The sequence below is a fragment of the Leucoraja erinacea genome, chromosome 5, assembly GCF_028641065.1.
Source record: "Leucoraja erinacea ecotype New England chromosome 5, Leri_hhj_1, whole genome shotgun sequence".
In the NCBI taxonomy this organism is placed as follows: Eukaryota; Metazoa; Chordata; class Chondrichthyes; order Rajiformes; family Rajidae; genus Leucoraja; species Leucoraja erinaceus.
Window position 1 is genome coordinate 21,982,701 of NC_073381.1, and position 13,835 is coordinate 21,996,535.

Sequence of the window (13,835 nt, forward strand, 5' to 3'; positions counted from 1 at the left end):
ATAGCCAATGAACTGGCCTCAACTACCTTCTGTGGCAGAGAATTCCAGAGATTCACCACTCTCTGTGTGAAAAATGTTTTTCTCATCTCGGTCCTAAAAGATTTCCCCCTTATCCTTAAACTGGACCCCTTGTTCTGGACTTCCCCAACATCGGGAACAATCTTCCTGCATATAGCCTGTCCAACCCCTTATGTAAGGGATACATCCCGCATAAGTCATGTCAGAAGACAACGTGTGAGATCCCGTGTGGAGACGTGGGAGCATCCACGAGAAGAGCTGACGATGTTGTGGAAACGACTGCATGCGATGGCAGTAGCGCACTGTTACAAAGATGCTCAACTTGGAAATACAGCAGTGGGCTTAAAACGGTGACACAGTGGTGCAGCGGCAGAGTTGCTGCCTTGCAGCACCAGAGAACTGGTTTGATCCTGACTACGGGTGCTGTCTGTACGGAGTTTGGACGTTATCCCTGTGGCCGTATGGGTTTTCTCTGCGTGCTCCAGTTTCTTCTCACACTCCAAACACGCACACGTGTGCAGGTTAATTGGCTTCTCTATAGTGCCCCTTGTGTAGGATGCAAAACTGGAGTAACACGGAACTAGTGTACGAATAATCATTGGCTGGTGCAGACCTGGTGAGCTAAAGGGCCAGTTTTGATGCTGTATCTCTTTAAAAAAAAAAAGCATTGCATTGGTAGAAAAGTACTTCAGGATGTAAGAAAGTTGAGAATAGCTGTATCGAAGTATAACTTGCAATTTTTCTGCCAGCTTTAAGTAGCAACTCCAGCCACATGGTTCTGGGCTGCCCAAAGATCAAACACATATCAAGGCAACAGTAAATCAAACATGAGATACAAGATACTGCAGATGCTGGAATTGGGAGCAAAAAAACAAAGGAATTAAGTGGGTCAGGCAACAGCTGTGACGGAACGGTCAGACAATGTTTCGGCATTTACATCTGAAGAAGTTTTAGTTTTAGTTTTTTTTAGTTTTGGAGATGCAGCACGGAAACAGGCCCTTCGGCCCACCGTCCGCATCGCACATTAACACTTTCCTTCACACACTAGGGACAGTTTACACACACACAAAGCCAATTAACCTACAAACCTGTTCATCTTTGAAATGTGGGGAGAATGTACAAACTACGTACAGACAGCACCTGGAGTTGGGATTGAACCCGGGTGTTCGGTGCTGCAAGCGCTGGAAGGCAGCAACTCTACCGCTGCGCCACCATGCTGCCCTAGCGTGTCCTGACCCCAAATGTCTTCTGTCCATTCTTCCTCAGATACTGCCTGACCCACTGAGTTCCTCCAGCGCTTTGTTTTTTTCCCCACAGTAAATCAACCTGATTAGAGGAGGCATGCTCCATGTAAATGGAGAGGTAGAGATATGAATACCGCCCCGTATGTTCTCTGTCACCACACACTTTACAGTTACACATTTAGAATTAAAATAATCAAAGACTTTGTAGAAATTTTGCAAAATGTTCAATTTAATGGAAATTTTATGTTGAATTGTAAAATAACGTAATTTTTCAAAGAATGTATCATTCAAACATTGTGAAAATCAAAAAGAAAAGTTCCTGGACCTGAAATGTTAATGGTTTCTCTTTCCACAGATGCTGCCTGATTAGCTGAGTGTTTTTTGTATTTTCCATTTTATTCAACAATACAAGGCTGTTCAACGTTCAGCTCAAATCTTTCATATGTGGTGGAAGGTATATGAATGCAATCAAACCATTTTATTCCTCTAATTTCTATCATTAATAAGCAACAAAATTTGTTGAAATAGCTATTAAATTGTGCAAACTCCTGGAGGAGTTTGCATTGCAGCTAATATATTAGACTCTCCCTATCCAGATGAAAATGTAACATCTATGCTGAATGTCCGTCCCAGGACATTGGCAATAGCCAAGAGTTTCCAGTTGTGATGCAATCAATGGAAACTGTGGTCAAAATTAATTTTCCACTCAAATTTATTAGAATACCGTCAAATTTAAATACTGCCAGTCTCATGCAATCAATCAGTGTTATAGAATGTGATCGTGCATCAGAAACCTTTTTTGCATAAAAAATAGGCTTTGATATATTTAAAAGTGGCTTCATAGAAATTTCATAGGAGAATCTAATCCAATCTTTTAATTAGCAAAAATGACATAAAAACGGCACAGAATCAATTATCAATTTCAGGCAAAGTGTTAATTTCTTTATAAATCAAAAACAAGTATAAATACAAGCTTTTAGATGATTTCAAGTTTAAATGTCAGAGCCTACTCAAAGATGCAGTTAGCAACCACTTGATTATTTCTGTAAGGTTGCATGCCCAGTGTCAAGGGTTAGGCTGGCTTATAGTTGAACAAGTTTGTAGATTAGTAGGTTACACAAAAAAGCTGGAGAAACTCAGCGGGTGCAGCAGCATCTATGGAGCGAAAGAAATAGGCAACGTTTCGGGCCGAAACCCTTCTTCAGACTGATCGGGGACGGGGGTGGGCGGGGACAAGAAAGGAAAAAGGAGGAGGAGCCCGAAGGCTGGGGGATGGGAGGAGACAGCAGGGGGGCTGAGGAGGGGGAGGAGACAGCAAGGACTAACAAAACTGGGAGAGTTCGACGTTCATGCCCCCGGGATGCAGACTCCCCAAACGGAATATGAGGTGCTGTTCCTCCAATTTCCGGTGCTGCTCGCTGTGGCCATGGAGGAGACCCAGGACAGAGAGGTCGGAGATGGAGTGGGAGGGGGAGTTGAAGTGCTGAGCCACCGGGAGGTCAGCTTGGTTATTGCGGACCGAGCGGAGGTGTTCGGCGAAACGATCGCCCAACCTCCGCTTGGTCTCACCGATATAGATCTGCTGACATCTAGAGCAGCGGACGCAATAGATGAGGTTGGAAGAGATGCAGGTAAACCTCTGTCGCACCTGGAACGATTGCTTGGGTCCTTGAACGGAGTCGAGGGGGAGGTAAAGGGACAAGTGTTGCATCTCTTGCGGTTGCAAGGGAAAGTGCCCGGGGAGGGGGTGGTACGAGAGGGAAGGGAAGAATTGACAAGGGAGTTATGGAGGGAGCGGTCTTTGCGGAAGGCAGATATGGGGGGAGATGGGAAGATGTGGCGAGTGGTGGGGTCACGTTGGAGGTGGCGAAACTGACGGAGGATTACTTTTTGTATGTGACGGCTGGTGGGGTGAAAGGTGAGGACTAGGGGGACTCGGCCCTTGTTGCGAGTGGGGGGATGGGGAGAGAGAGCAGTGTTGCGGGGTATGGAAGAGACCCTGGTGCGAGCCTCATTTATGGTGGAGGAGGGGAACCCCCGTTCCCTGAATAATGAGGACATTTCAGATGTCCTGGTGTGGAACGCCTCATCCGTGGAGCAGATGCGGCGTAGACGGAGGAATTGGGAGTAGGGGATGGAGTCCTTACAGGAAGCAGGGTGGGAAGACGTGTAGTCCAGATAGAAGTGTAGATTAGTGTTAAGGACCTGTACCACTTGGGTGTTATTTGCGCGTCATTGGCATGGCATGGTGAATGGCATGTTGGCCTTTATAACAAGAGGTATCAAATATAGGAGCAAACGGGTCTTTCTGCAGTTGTACAGAGCCCTAGTGAGACCACACCTGGAGTATTGTATGCAGTTTTGGTCCCCTCATTTGAGGAAGGACATTCTTGCTATTGAGGGAGTGCAGAGCAGGTTTACAAGGTTAATTCCCGGGATGGGGGGGACTGTCATATGCTGAGAGAATGGTGCGGCTGGGCTTGTACACTCTGGAATTTAGAAGAATGTGAGGGGATCTCATTGAAACATCTAAGATTGTTAAGGGCTTGGACACGCTAGAGGCAGGAAACATGTTCCCGATGTTGGGGAGACCAGAACCAGGGGCCACAATTTAAGAATAAGGAGTAAGCCATTTAGAACGGAGACGAGGAAAGGCAGTGGAGGCAGGTTAACATAGAAACATAGAAAATAGGTGCAGCAGTAGGCCATTCAGCCCTTCGAGCCTGCACCGCCATTTGATATGATCATGGCTGATCATCCAACTCAGTATCCCATCCCTGCCTTCTCTCCATACCCCCTGATCCCTTTAGCCACAAGGGCCACATCTAACTCCCTCTTAAATATAGCCAATGAACTGGCCTCAACTACCTTCTGTGGCAGAAAATTCCACAGATTCACCACTCTCTGTGTAAAAAATGATTTCCGCATCTCGGTCCTAAAAGTCTTCCCTCTTATCCTTAAACTGTGACCTCTAGTTCTGGACTTCCCCAACATCGGGAATAATCTTCCTGCATCTAGCCTGTCCAACCCCTTAAGAATTTTGTAAGTTTCTATAAGATTCCCCCTCAGTCTTCTGAATTCCAAAGTGCACAAGCCGAGTCTATCCAGTCTTTCCTCATATGAAAGTCCTGCCATCCCAGGAATCAGTCTGGTGAACCTTCTCTGTACTCCCTCTATGGCAAGAATGTATTTCCTCAGATTAGGAGACCAAAACTGTACGCAATACTCCAGGTGTGGTCTCACCAAGACCCTGTACAACTGCAGTAGAACCTCGCTGCTCTTATACTCAAATCCTTTTGCTATGAATGCTAACATACCATTTGCTTTCTTTACTGCCTGCTGCACCTGCATTCCTACTTTCAATGACTGGTGTACCATGACACCCAGGTCTCGTTGCATCTCCCCTTTTCCTAATTGGCCACCATTCAGATAATAATCTACTTTCCTGTTTTTGCCACCAAAGTGGATAACCTCACATTTATCCACATTATACTGCATCTGCCATGCCTTTGCCCACTCACCCAACCTATCCAAGTCACCTTGCAGCCTCCTAGCATCCTCCTCACAGCTAACATTGCCCCCCAGCTTCGTGTCATCCGCGAACTTGGAGATGTTGCATTCAATTCCCTCATCCAGATCATTAATATATATTGTAAATAGCTGGGGTCCCAGCACTGAGCCTTGTGGTACCCCACTATAGGTTCTCTGGATGCTTTCAAGAGAGAGCTAGATAGGGCTCTTAAAAATAGCGGAGTCAGGGGATATGGGGAGAAGGCAGGAATGGGATACTGATTGGGGATGATCAGCCATGATCACATTGAATGGCAGTGCTGGCTCGAAGGGACGAATGGCCGACTCCTGCATCTATTGTCTATTGTCATTTATGCATCACGTCTGCGTCATGGCGTGCATTACGCGTGCATGGCGCAAGGTGAGACGTGGTGGCGTTGGCAGTGACGCGCGTTCGCGCACGGTGCCCCAGGATTTTGGGATTCACAAAATCTTCGTGTGCCACCTGCGTGACGCGCAAATGACACCCAAGTGGGACAGGCCCTTTAGACATCACTGAAAATTGGCTGATAGTTAGCAGTTAAAACTCTGTACCTTTTCTTTTGCACTGCTTTGGTCAATGCGAGCCAAACTGGTTTGAAAAGGCAAAGAAATTCCAGGCTTCATTCCCAACACCCAATGTTAAATCTTACACAGCAAAGCCTTAGAAACAACCTGATAACATGATATTCATCTCAATGCACTGTGATGCTGGCAAAATAATTAAAAGTCATCCTTTGTTCATGCACATTGGCATCTTTACCTCATTGATGCCCAAAGCTTCATTCTCATGGATTGTTGTTATTGAGTGTTGTGGCTTCATCACATAAAAAGAGAGAATAACAAGAAATGTGTGGGAAACATAGTTCTCTAGATAACCTCTTGGGCAAAGTGAAACTTTATGCAATGATGTGTTTAAAGAATATATATAATTCACTTGTTTAAAGTTAATAGCACCGACACATCAATGCAATATTGGGGGAAACATAGAAACATAGAAAATAGGTGCAGGAGTAGGCCATTCGGCCCTTCGAGCCTGCACCGCCATTCAATATGATCATGGCTGATCATCCAACTCAGTATCCCATCCTTGGCTGCTCTCCATATCCCCTGATCCCTTTAGCCACAAGGGCCACATCTAACTCCCTCTTAAATATAGCCAATGAACTGGCCTCAACTACCTTCTGTGGCAGAGAATTCCACAGATTCACCACACTCTGTGTAAAAAATGATTTTCTCATCTCGGTCCTAAAAGACTTCTCTCTTATCCTTAAACTGTGACCTCTAGTTCTGGACTTCCCCAAAATCGGGAATAATCTTCCTGCACCAAGCCTGTCCAACTCCTTAAGAATTTTGTAAGTTTCTATAAGATCCCCCGTTAATCTTCTAAATGCTAGCGTGTACAAGCCGAGTCTATCCAGTCTTTCTTCATATGAAAGTCCTGCCATCCCAGGAATCAGTCTGGTGAACCTTCTCTGTACTCCCTCTACAGTTCAACATAAGCTGGCAACATTTAAACAGAAGGCAGAGAGCATTGGTGAATACGAGTTTTAACAGCAGTCACCTGAATATCTAATTATTCTGCATACTATGTCACTTACATTGAACAGAAAATTAAATTACTTTAAGCAATGCATGCGTTCCTGACTGAATTTAACAGACAAGTCTGTTTGTGGAAATGTCAATGATTCTACAAAGATTTACGAGACCACCATACTTAATCCCACAGTCCCCTCTAGAACTACAGAAATGCTTAGAACTGCACCAAACTTGCTTGGTCAGTAAAAATATTAGTTTGAACTATGAACTAGCAGTTCTAGGACCTAAAACTCTTCAGAAGAAATAATCTTCTGCAAAAAGCAGACTAAGTTAACCCCGCACCCTTTTCTTTTACTGCCATATATGTAATTTTTAAGTGTACACCTGACCGCATCTCAACTTTCCTCTTAGACTCGAGCCAGGATTTGTTCAGAGTACAATTTGCCCTCCAATTCTTTGTCCATTTTGACATTTCTCATCTGTTAACTGCAAAAGCAATATTTTGAATCGACTGTGCATTGCACTAATCTTACCCTGCTATAGTTTCCACAAATATGTTTCTTAGCAGTCGCGGTGGCTACCAAGAACAATGTGAAACGGTCTTGACCCGAAACGTCACCCTTTCCTTCCCTTCAGAGATACCTGCTGACCTGCTGAGTTACTCCGGCATTTTATGTCTGTCTACAATGTGGGATAATATCCCTATTCCCAAACCCATGGTTGATTTGAAAGGATGCAGAGGAGATACACAAGGATGGTATAAAGTGCAAAAGATTCAGCACAGATTTAAATCCTGGTTTGAACATCATGAAGGCTTTTCATAGAGAGAGGAAGGATTTTGCATTCACTAGTAGATGAGTAGGCAAGTACAAATTTAATATCATTACAAAAGATTCCAAGGCAAAATAGAAACTTCTGGGACACAGCAATTAGTTATGACCTAATATGTGCTGCCTGAAAAAATGGTGGAACAACAATGTTCAGAAGTGAATTTTCAAAAGAAAATTGAAAGATATTTGAAAGGGCAATGGAGAATGGGAAGGAGTGTGGGGCAATTTACGATAGCTATTCCAAAGATCTGTAATAGGCCAAATGGCTTCCTCTTCTGCTTCCGTCTAAGATGCAATTGTAGCATCAGTTCTACACAGCAACAAGCCAGGTTTAAACCTATTGTGGTCTCTATCTGAGTGGGGCATGTTGGGTAGTAAACGTATTAATTAAACCACTGTGTGGCTCTCAGTAATAATTATGTGAACTCTGAAAAGTTAGGAGAAATTTGGAATAGAATCTTATGGAACCAGTGTTTAAGAAGAAGGAACTGCAGATGCTGGAAAATCGAAGGTAGACAAAAATGCTGGAGAAACTCAGCGGGTGCAGCAGCATCAATGGAGCGAAGGAAATAGGCAAAGTTTCGCCCCGAAACGTTGCCTATTTCCTTCGCTCCATAGATGCTGCTGCAACCACTGAGTTTCTCCAGCATTTTTATGTACCTTCTTATGGAACCATCAAGGTTAGTTCAGGTGACATTTACAAAGTGAGATAAGATTTAGGAGGCGGAGGGATGATCTTATAGAGATGTATAAAATAGTGAAGGGAATAGATATGGCGAAAGCACAGAGCCTTTCTTCCAGGGTAAGTGAATCAAAATCTAGAGGGCATAGGTTTGTGAGAGGGGAAAGATTTAATAGGAAACCCGAGGGGCAACTTTTTCACAAAGAAGGTGGTGGGTAGATGGAACAAACTGCTAGAAGTTGTAGTTGATGCAGCTACAGACAAATAAATTGTATTGTGTAAAAGACACTTGGACAAGTACATGGATAGGAAAGGATTAGGGGGATATGGGACCAGTTTAAAAGGGGCATCCAGGTCGGCATAAACATGTCGGCATAAACATGTTGGGCCGAAGGGCCTGTTTCCCTGGCTCTCTATGATCACAGTCGCCAGATCTTTGGCCAGTTCACATGGATGATAAGCTGCTCTGAACCAGAATTAAGAAGATGCTACATGATGGGAGCTCGGGACATTGATTGAAATCCTACATCTAAATGTGAAGCAATTCTTGTGTTATTTCAATGAGTTTCAGAGTTAGCTATCTCTGAAATCCTGTCTGGGTAGTAAGTGACTGGGAGTAAATTTCAAGGCTCAAATCGATTTTCTCATAATCTGCCAAACAAAAGTTTTCGTTTAAACAGAAAATGCTGGAGAAATAAAACAGATTAACGTTTCATCCGAACATCATTTCAGTTTGCTGACTGTGATTGTCTCTCTCTAGAGAGACATGATTTGCAGAGTATTTCCAGCACTTTATGTTTAATGTTAGATTTTCAACATTTACAGTGGAATGCTTTCCACAAACAACATTTAGATCTGTACAGCCCTTCGGCCTACCTACCTTGACCAAGTTGGCATTTTGGGCTAGTCCCATTTGCCTGCATTGACACAGGTCCCTCTAATCCTTTCATACCCATTTATCCGTTAAATGTGTTATGAAATGTGTTATGAACAGGTTCAAAAAAATTTTTTTTTCCTTCCTCGGCTTTAGCATATCGCTAAAGTTCAACATATATTGTACATTGTAAGTTAACAAAGACGGTACTTAGCATCATAGAAACTAGGATCTGCAGATGCTGGTTTACAAAAAAATAGCACAAAGTGCAGGTGGTACTCAGCAGGTCAGGGAAGCATCCCTAGAGAACATGGTAGGTGACGTTTTGGTTCGGGATCCTTCTTCAGACTCCATGGATATGTGATGTTTTGGGTCAGGGCACTTCTTCAGATTAAAGAAGGGTCCACACCCGAAACATCACCTACCACGTTCTCCAGGGATGCTGCCTGTCCCGCTGAGTTGCTCCAGCACTTTGTATCTCTTTGGCACATAACATCACTGCTACAGCAGTAATACAGGTTGACTCTTGTTTGTTTGCTTCAGCAAAGCTCAACAGAAAATAATTTATTTGTTATTGATCTAACATGGAACTAGTGTATTCAGTGTAATCCTGATGTGTAGACACGTTGCCCGTTTATAAAGGCAGTTTCTAATGATTAATTATTCTGCATGCTGTGGAAGTGGAGCCTTGGAATTGTACACAATGGATGAAAGTGTTATTCTTGGAGTCAATATTGATGCCAGACTACTGCATTCCACAACTAATGAGTTCAGTGTCGGTGTCAATGACCTGGGATATCGCTAGGCTTTGGCATTGTGTTCACATTGACAGTCAGTATCATCACTGGCCTCTAGTACTGGTGACCTTGTTTATGGTCACAGGGGATGACATCGGTCAACACTGCCAGCAACCAATGACATAGAACATAGGACAGTACATTACAGAAATGGACCCTTCACGCATGCACAAAAACACCCCTTTTGGCCCACAATGTCTGTGCCAAACATGGTGCCCAGACAGAACCCTTATATGCCTGTATATAATCTATGTCCCTCAATTCCCTACATTTCCATCACCCATTTAAAAGCCTCTTAAATGCCACTATTGTACCTGCCTCCACCACTTTCCCTAGCAATGCATTCCTGGCCCCCACCACTATCTGTGTAAAAGTTGGCCCCACACATCTCCACTAAACTTCCACACTCTCATTTTATATGCCCTCTAGTGTTGGTCATTTCAACCTCCAACATTCCAGAATAAAAACAATCCAAGTCTATCCAACCTCTCCATATAGCTGAAACCCTCTAATCCAGGCAGCATTCTTGTAAATCTCCTCTGCACCCTCTTCAAAGCCTCTATATATTTCCTGTAATGGGGCAACCAGAACTGCTGCAATATTCCTAATGCGGCCTTAACAATGGAGCTGCATCCTTTTCATCAGGCCATCACTCTGACCCTGATGTAAGTGCCCAGTGATCAGTGACCTTCCAGACCAGTGACATTGTCTACAGTGTGAGTGGCCATCATTTCCATCACCAGTGGTCGTTGCCAGACACAGTGAACATGACTGAGCCTAATGCCCAGTGGCTGTTGGCACTGCAAGCCAGTGAGGCATTGCCAGTGTCTATGCCTATGACTCTATTACCACTGACCACAGTTAAAGTGGACAGTAACATTTGTGGACATCAAGATGGCTTGCAGTGCCAGTGGAGAGCGTTGATACAGAGCATCCATGCCAACAACAGTACCAATGGACATCGACCACCATTCAACTTAATGCCAGCAGCCGCAAGCATTACCAGCCAGAGGCATCCCCATTGTCGCCAAGACATCTCCGTTGCCCAGTGGCTGATATTCTGGGCCTCCATTGCTCAAATCCACTATCCATTGGCTTTCCTGCCAATCGTCACTGATCCCAGTTCCAGGAGCCAGTGACATCCATAGGCATCGACTGATGCCATCGTCTGTGGCTAGTGATAACATTGGACATGAACAAGGTCGCCAGTGCTAGTGTCCAGTAATAAACTGAACAGTCAATGCAAACACAATGCCAGTGCCTAGTGAGTTGCCAGGTCATTGACACTGAAACCAGTGGTCACTGGTACTTCAATCCAGCAACAACATTGCCATTGCCGACTGCCAGTGCCTTTCCTGGCCGTGACTGACACCATAGCCCCTGGGCAACAACTCTCCAGATCCTTATTGGTCATCCAGATTACAATTCATGTTGTTTAACACATTTTTGCAGCATTACAAAGAGAAAGCATGCAGAGCATGCAAACAATTACTGCAAACCCTGCAGTTCTTGTCACCCCATTCCAGGATGGAAATGGAGGCATTGGAGAGGGTGCAGAGGAGAGGGTATAAGCCACAGTGAGAGGCAGAGGGTGGTGAGTGCCTAGAACACACTGCGGGGGGCTGGTGGATGAGGCAGATACGACAGTGTCATTTAAGAGTATTTTGTATAGGTGTATGGATATGCAGGGAATGGAGGGATATAGATTATTTGCAGGCAGCTTTGGCATCATGTTCAGTACCAACATCGTGGGCCGAAGGGGCTGTTGTTGTGCATATGTTGTTCTATATTTTAATAGTAGTGGGAAAGTTGTTTTGCGATATGTGGTGTGGATCTATGATGCTGAATTCTACAGTGTGTTATCACATATATTCTCAAGGTTACAAAGCAGATTCTAGTGGTACGCTTCAGTTTGGAAACTGCAAGCTGTAATTGAGAGGTGTAATAATGGTTTTGTCAATGTCACAATACCTATATTTCTAAAATACTTGCAATCTGTCACTGACTTGGAAAAATAACAAAGTAAAGCATCATCTGAAAAATCGATAGTAAAATAATTACTTTTAAATCACCGTAAAAGTCAGAATGAAAAAAAAATGCACGTACATCAATGGCCCAGTAAACAAAACCAATGCACATGGCAGTGAGACTAGCAGAAATACTGTCTCTGGCATCAGCCACACTTAGTGGCATCCGAAATGCCAGGCAAGCAGCCAGTCCCAAGTTCAGAACCTGTGCTGTGTGTGATGAAGATTGGCAGCGTAGCACTGGGCATTGTAAAGGTAGTGCTGGCGTCTCTGAACTATCAGCCAAAGTTCCCATTACTAGAGCACGCATCTGCCCAGAACTGCGAATGCCTCATCTTTGTTCTCTCTTGTCTCCAGACCCTACTCGTCAGCCAGTGGTCACTGCTAGCATTCAAGGTTTCTGGTCACACAGAGAGGCAAGAAATCTATAAAATCTTGGGGGGCAAAAATAAATTGGATGGTCATAGTCTTTTTTATTTTTTTTGTCTTTTCTTGTAGGATAGAGGAGTCGGGGATGGGGGGGGGGGGGGGGGGGGGGTTTCAGGATAGAATCTTATAAAAGGAGACCCAAGTTTTCTTGTCGGGAACAAATGTAAAAAGTAACCTGCAAGGTGGATCGGCCTCCAACAGTTTAAAATAGACATTTCCATCACGGAAAAATCCTACTCAAATGTTTGAGCTGGCCGAGTCCGTGGAGTTTGAAGCTGTGCTATCTCTGTGACCCGACCCGTGGGTTTACTCCAGGTGTTCTGGCGTTTCCGGCAACAATCAGAAGTCCGCGGGTCCCTGGTTGGGAGATCGCTTTTCGGGGCTCCGGCGACTTCTCCCGCCCGAGTTGCGAGCTGAAGAGCAAAAGGAACGGAAATGCAAGCATGCCCTGCGGGCTTGGAATCTGCGGGAATGGAATAGGTGTTGCCCACATAACACCAAGACCCGGTGCGCGAACCTTGGAATTAATGGTATTAATGTCCGCGGGGCACAAGCTTTGACTTAGACTCAATCGGGGGGGGGGGGGGGAGTTCAATGGAGAGATAATTTTGTGCCTTCCATCATAGCGATGTGAAGGATAGTTTGTGTAAATCATTGTGAATCTTTTACGTTTTGTAATGTATGGCTTCAGAAACAACATTTCGTTTGGACCTCAACGGGGTCCAAATGACAATAAGCCTTTGTGAAATGAAGTATTTTCTTTTAGGATAGAGTATAAAACTAGTTTCAGGATAGAGAAGTATAAAAGTTTATAGTTTAAGGGGAACAAATGTAAAAGTAACCTGCAAGGTTTCTTTCATTTAGTTTAAAATGACATTTTTTCCCATGGGATTTCCAGGTGTTCCCGTTTCCTCAACCCATGTCAGTTGAGATGGAAGGCAAAAAGGAACAAATGCAAGCTGACGGGAATCTGAAAGAAAGTGTGAAGCCAGTACAGTCTGACAGTGCTAAACTGTCCTGGGACAAGCAGACCTCCATGTTTAAGAACAATTATCTTTCCAACAAAGAAGAATAGACTGTTCTTGAAGACTGCACAACACTCCACCTCCGAACTATGGCGAACAAGGGTCACAATAAGCCTTTGTGAAATTGGGCCAGCCAGTTAAGCTGGTATGTAGCCTGTGTAAATACACGAATTGTCCCATTTATTTTCAACACATGTGTAGGGGGGATTATTAAGTTAATTGACAATGCTAAACTGCAGATGCAGACCACCATGTTTAAGAACTATGCTTATCGTATTTACAGGCTTGTTACGCTGCTACAAGTAAGAATTTGACTGTGAACAGTCTTGGGTCTATTTTGCACGTGTATTGGGATTATTAATTAATTGAATTACTGTTTATTACATATTATCTATGCTTATCGTATTTACAGGCTTGTTACGCTGCTACAAGTAAGAATTTGATTGTTCCATTTGTCGGTACACATGGCAATAAAACACTCTTGACTCTTGGCTCTTGCTTCAATGTGGTCATATTTCAAGCACTTCAAATTGGGAAGATGTTTCACTATACTCTGACCCTTTGTCGTGTATCTGTACACAATGAATGGCACGATTGTAATCATGTATTGTCTTTCTGCTGACTGGTTAGCAGGCAACAAAACCTTGTCACTACCTCTGTACACGTGACAATAAACTAAACCCAAACTCAATCTCAAATTCAAACCTAATATACAGAGGAAAATCTCCCTTTTCCATCTTTGATTGAAAATTCAACCACCACTTAATAAAAAGTGAAATATTCCATATCAACGTTCATTTGTCAAAGAACGAGGACATTTA

General features: G+C 43.8%; 1 protein-coding gene across 1 annotated transcript in view; it reads right to left on the reverse strand.

Annotated features, from left to right (window-relative positions):
- The window catches only part of mlip (muscular LMNA-interacting protein), a 55,776-nt gene that overhangs the window by 22,784 nt on the left and 19,157 nt on the right, over window positions 1-13,835 (reverse strand). Inside the window, exon 9 of the mRNA XM_055635226.1 lies at window positions 5,575-5,628. Coding sequence (XP_055491201.1) covers window positions 5,575-5,628 — 54 coding nt within the window. The remainder of the gene's footprint in view (window positions 1-5,574; window positions 5,629-13,835) is intronic.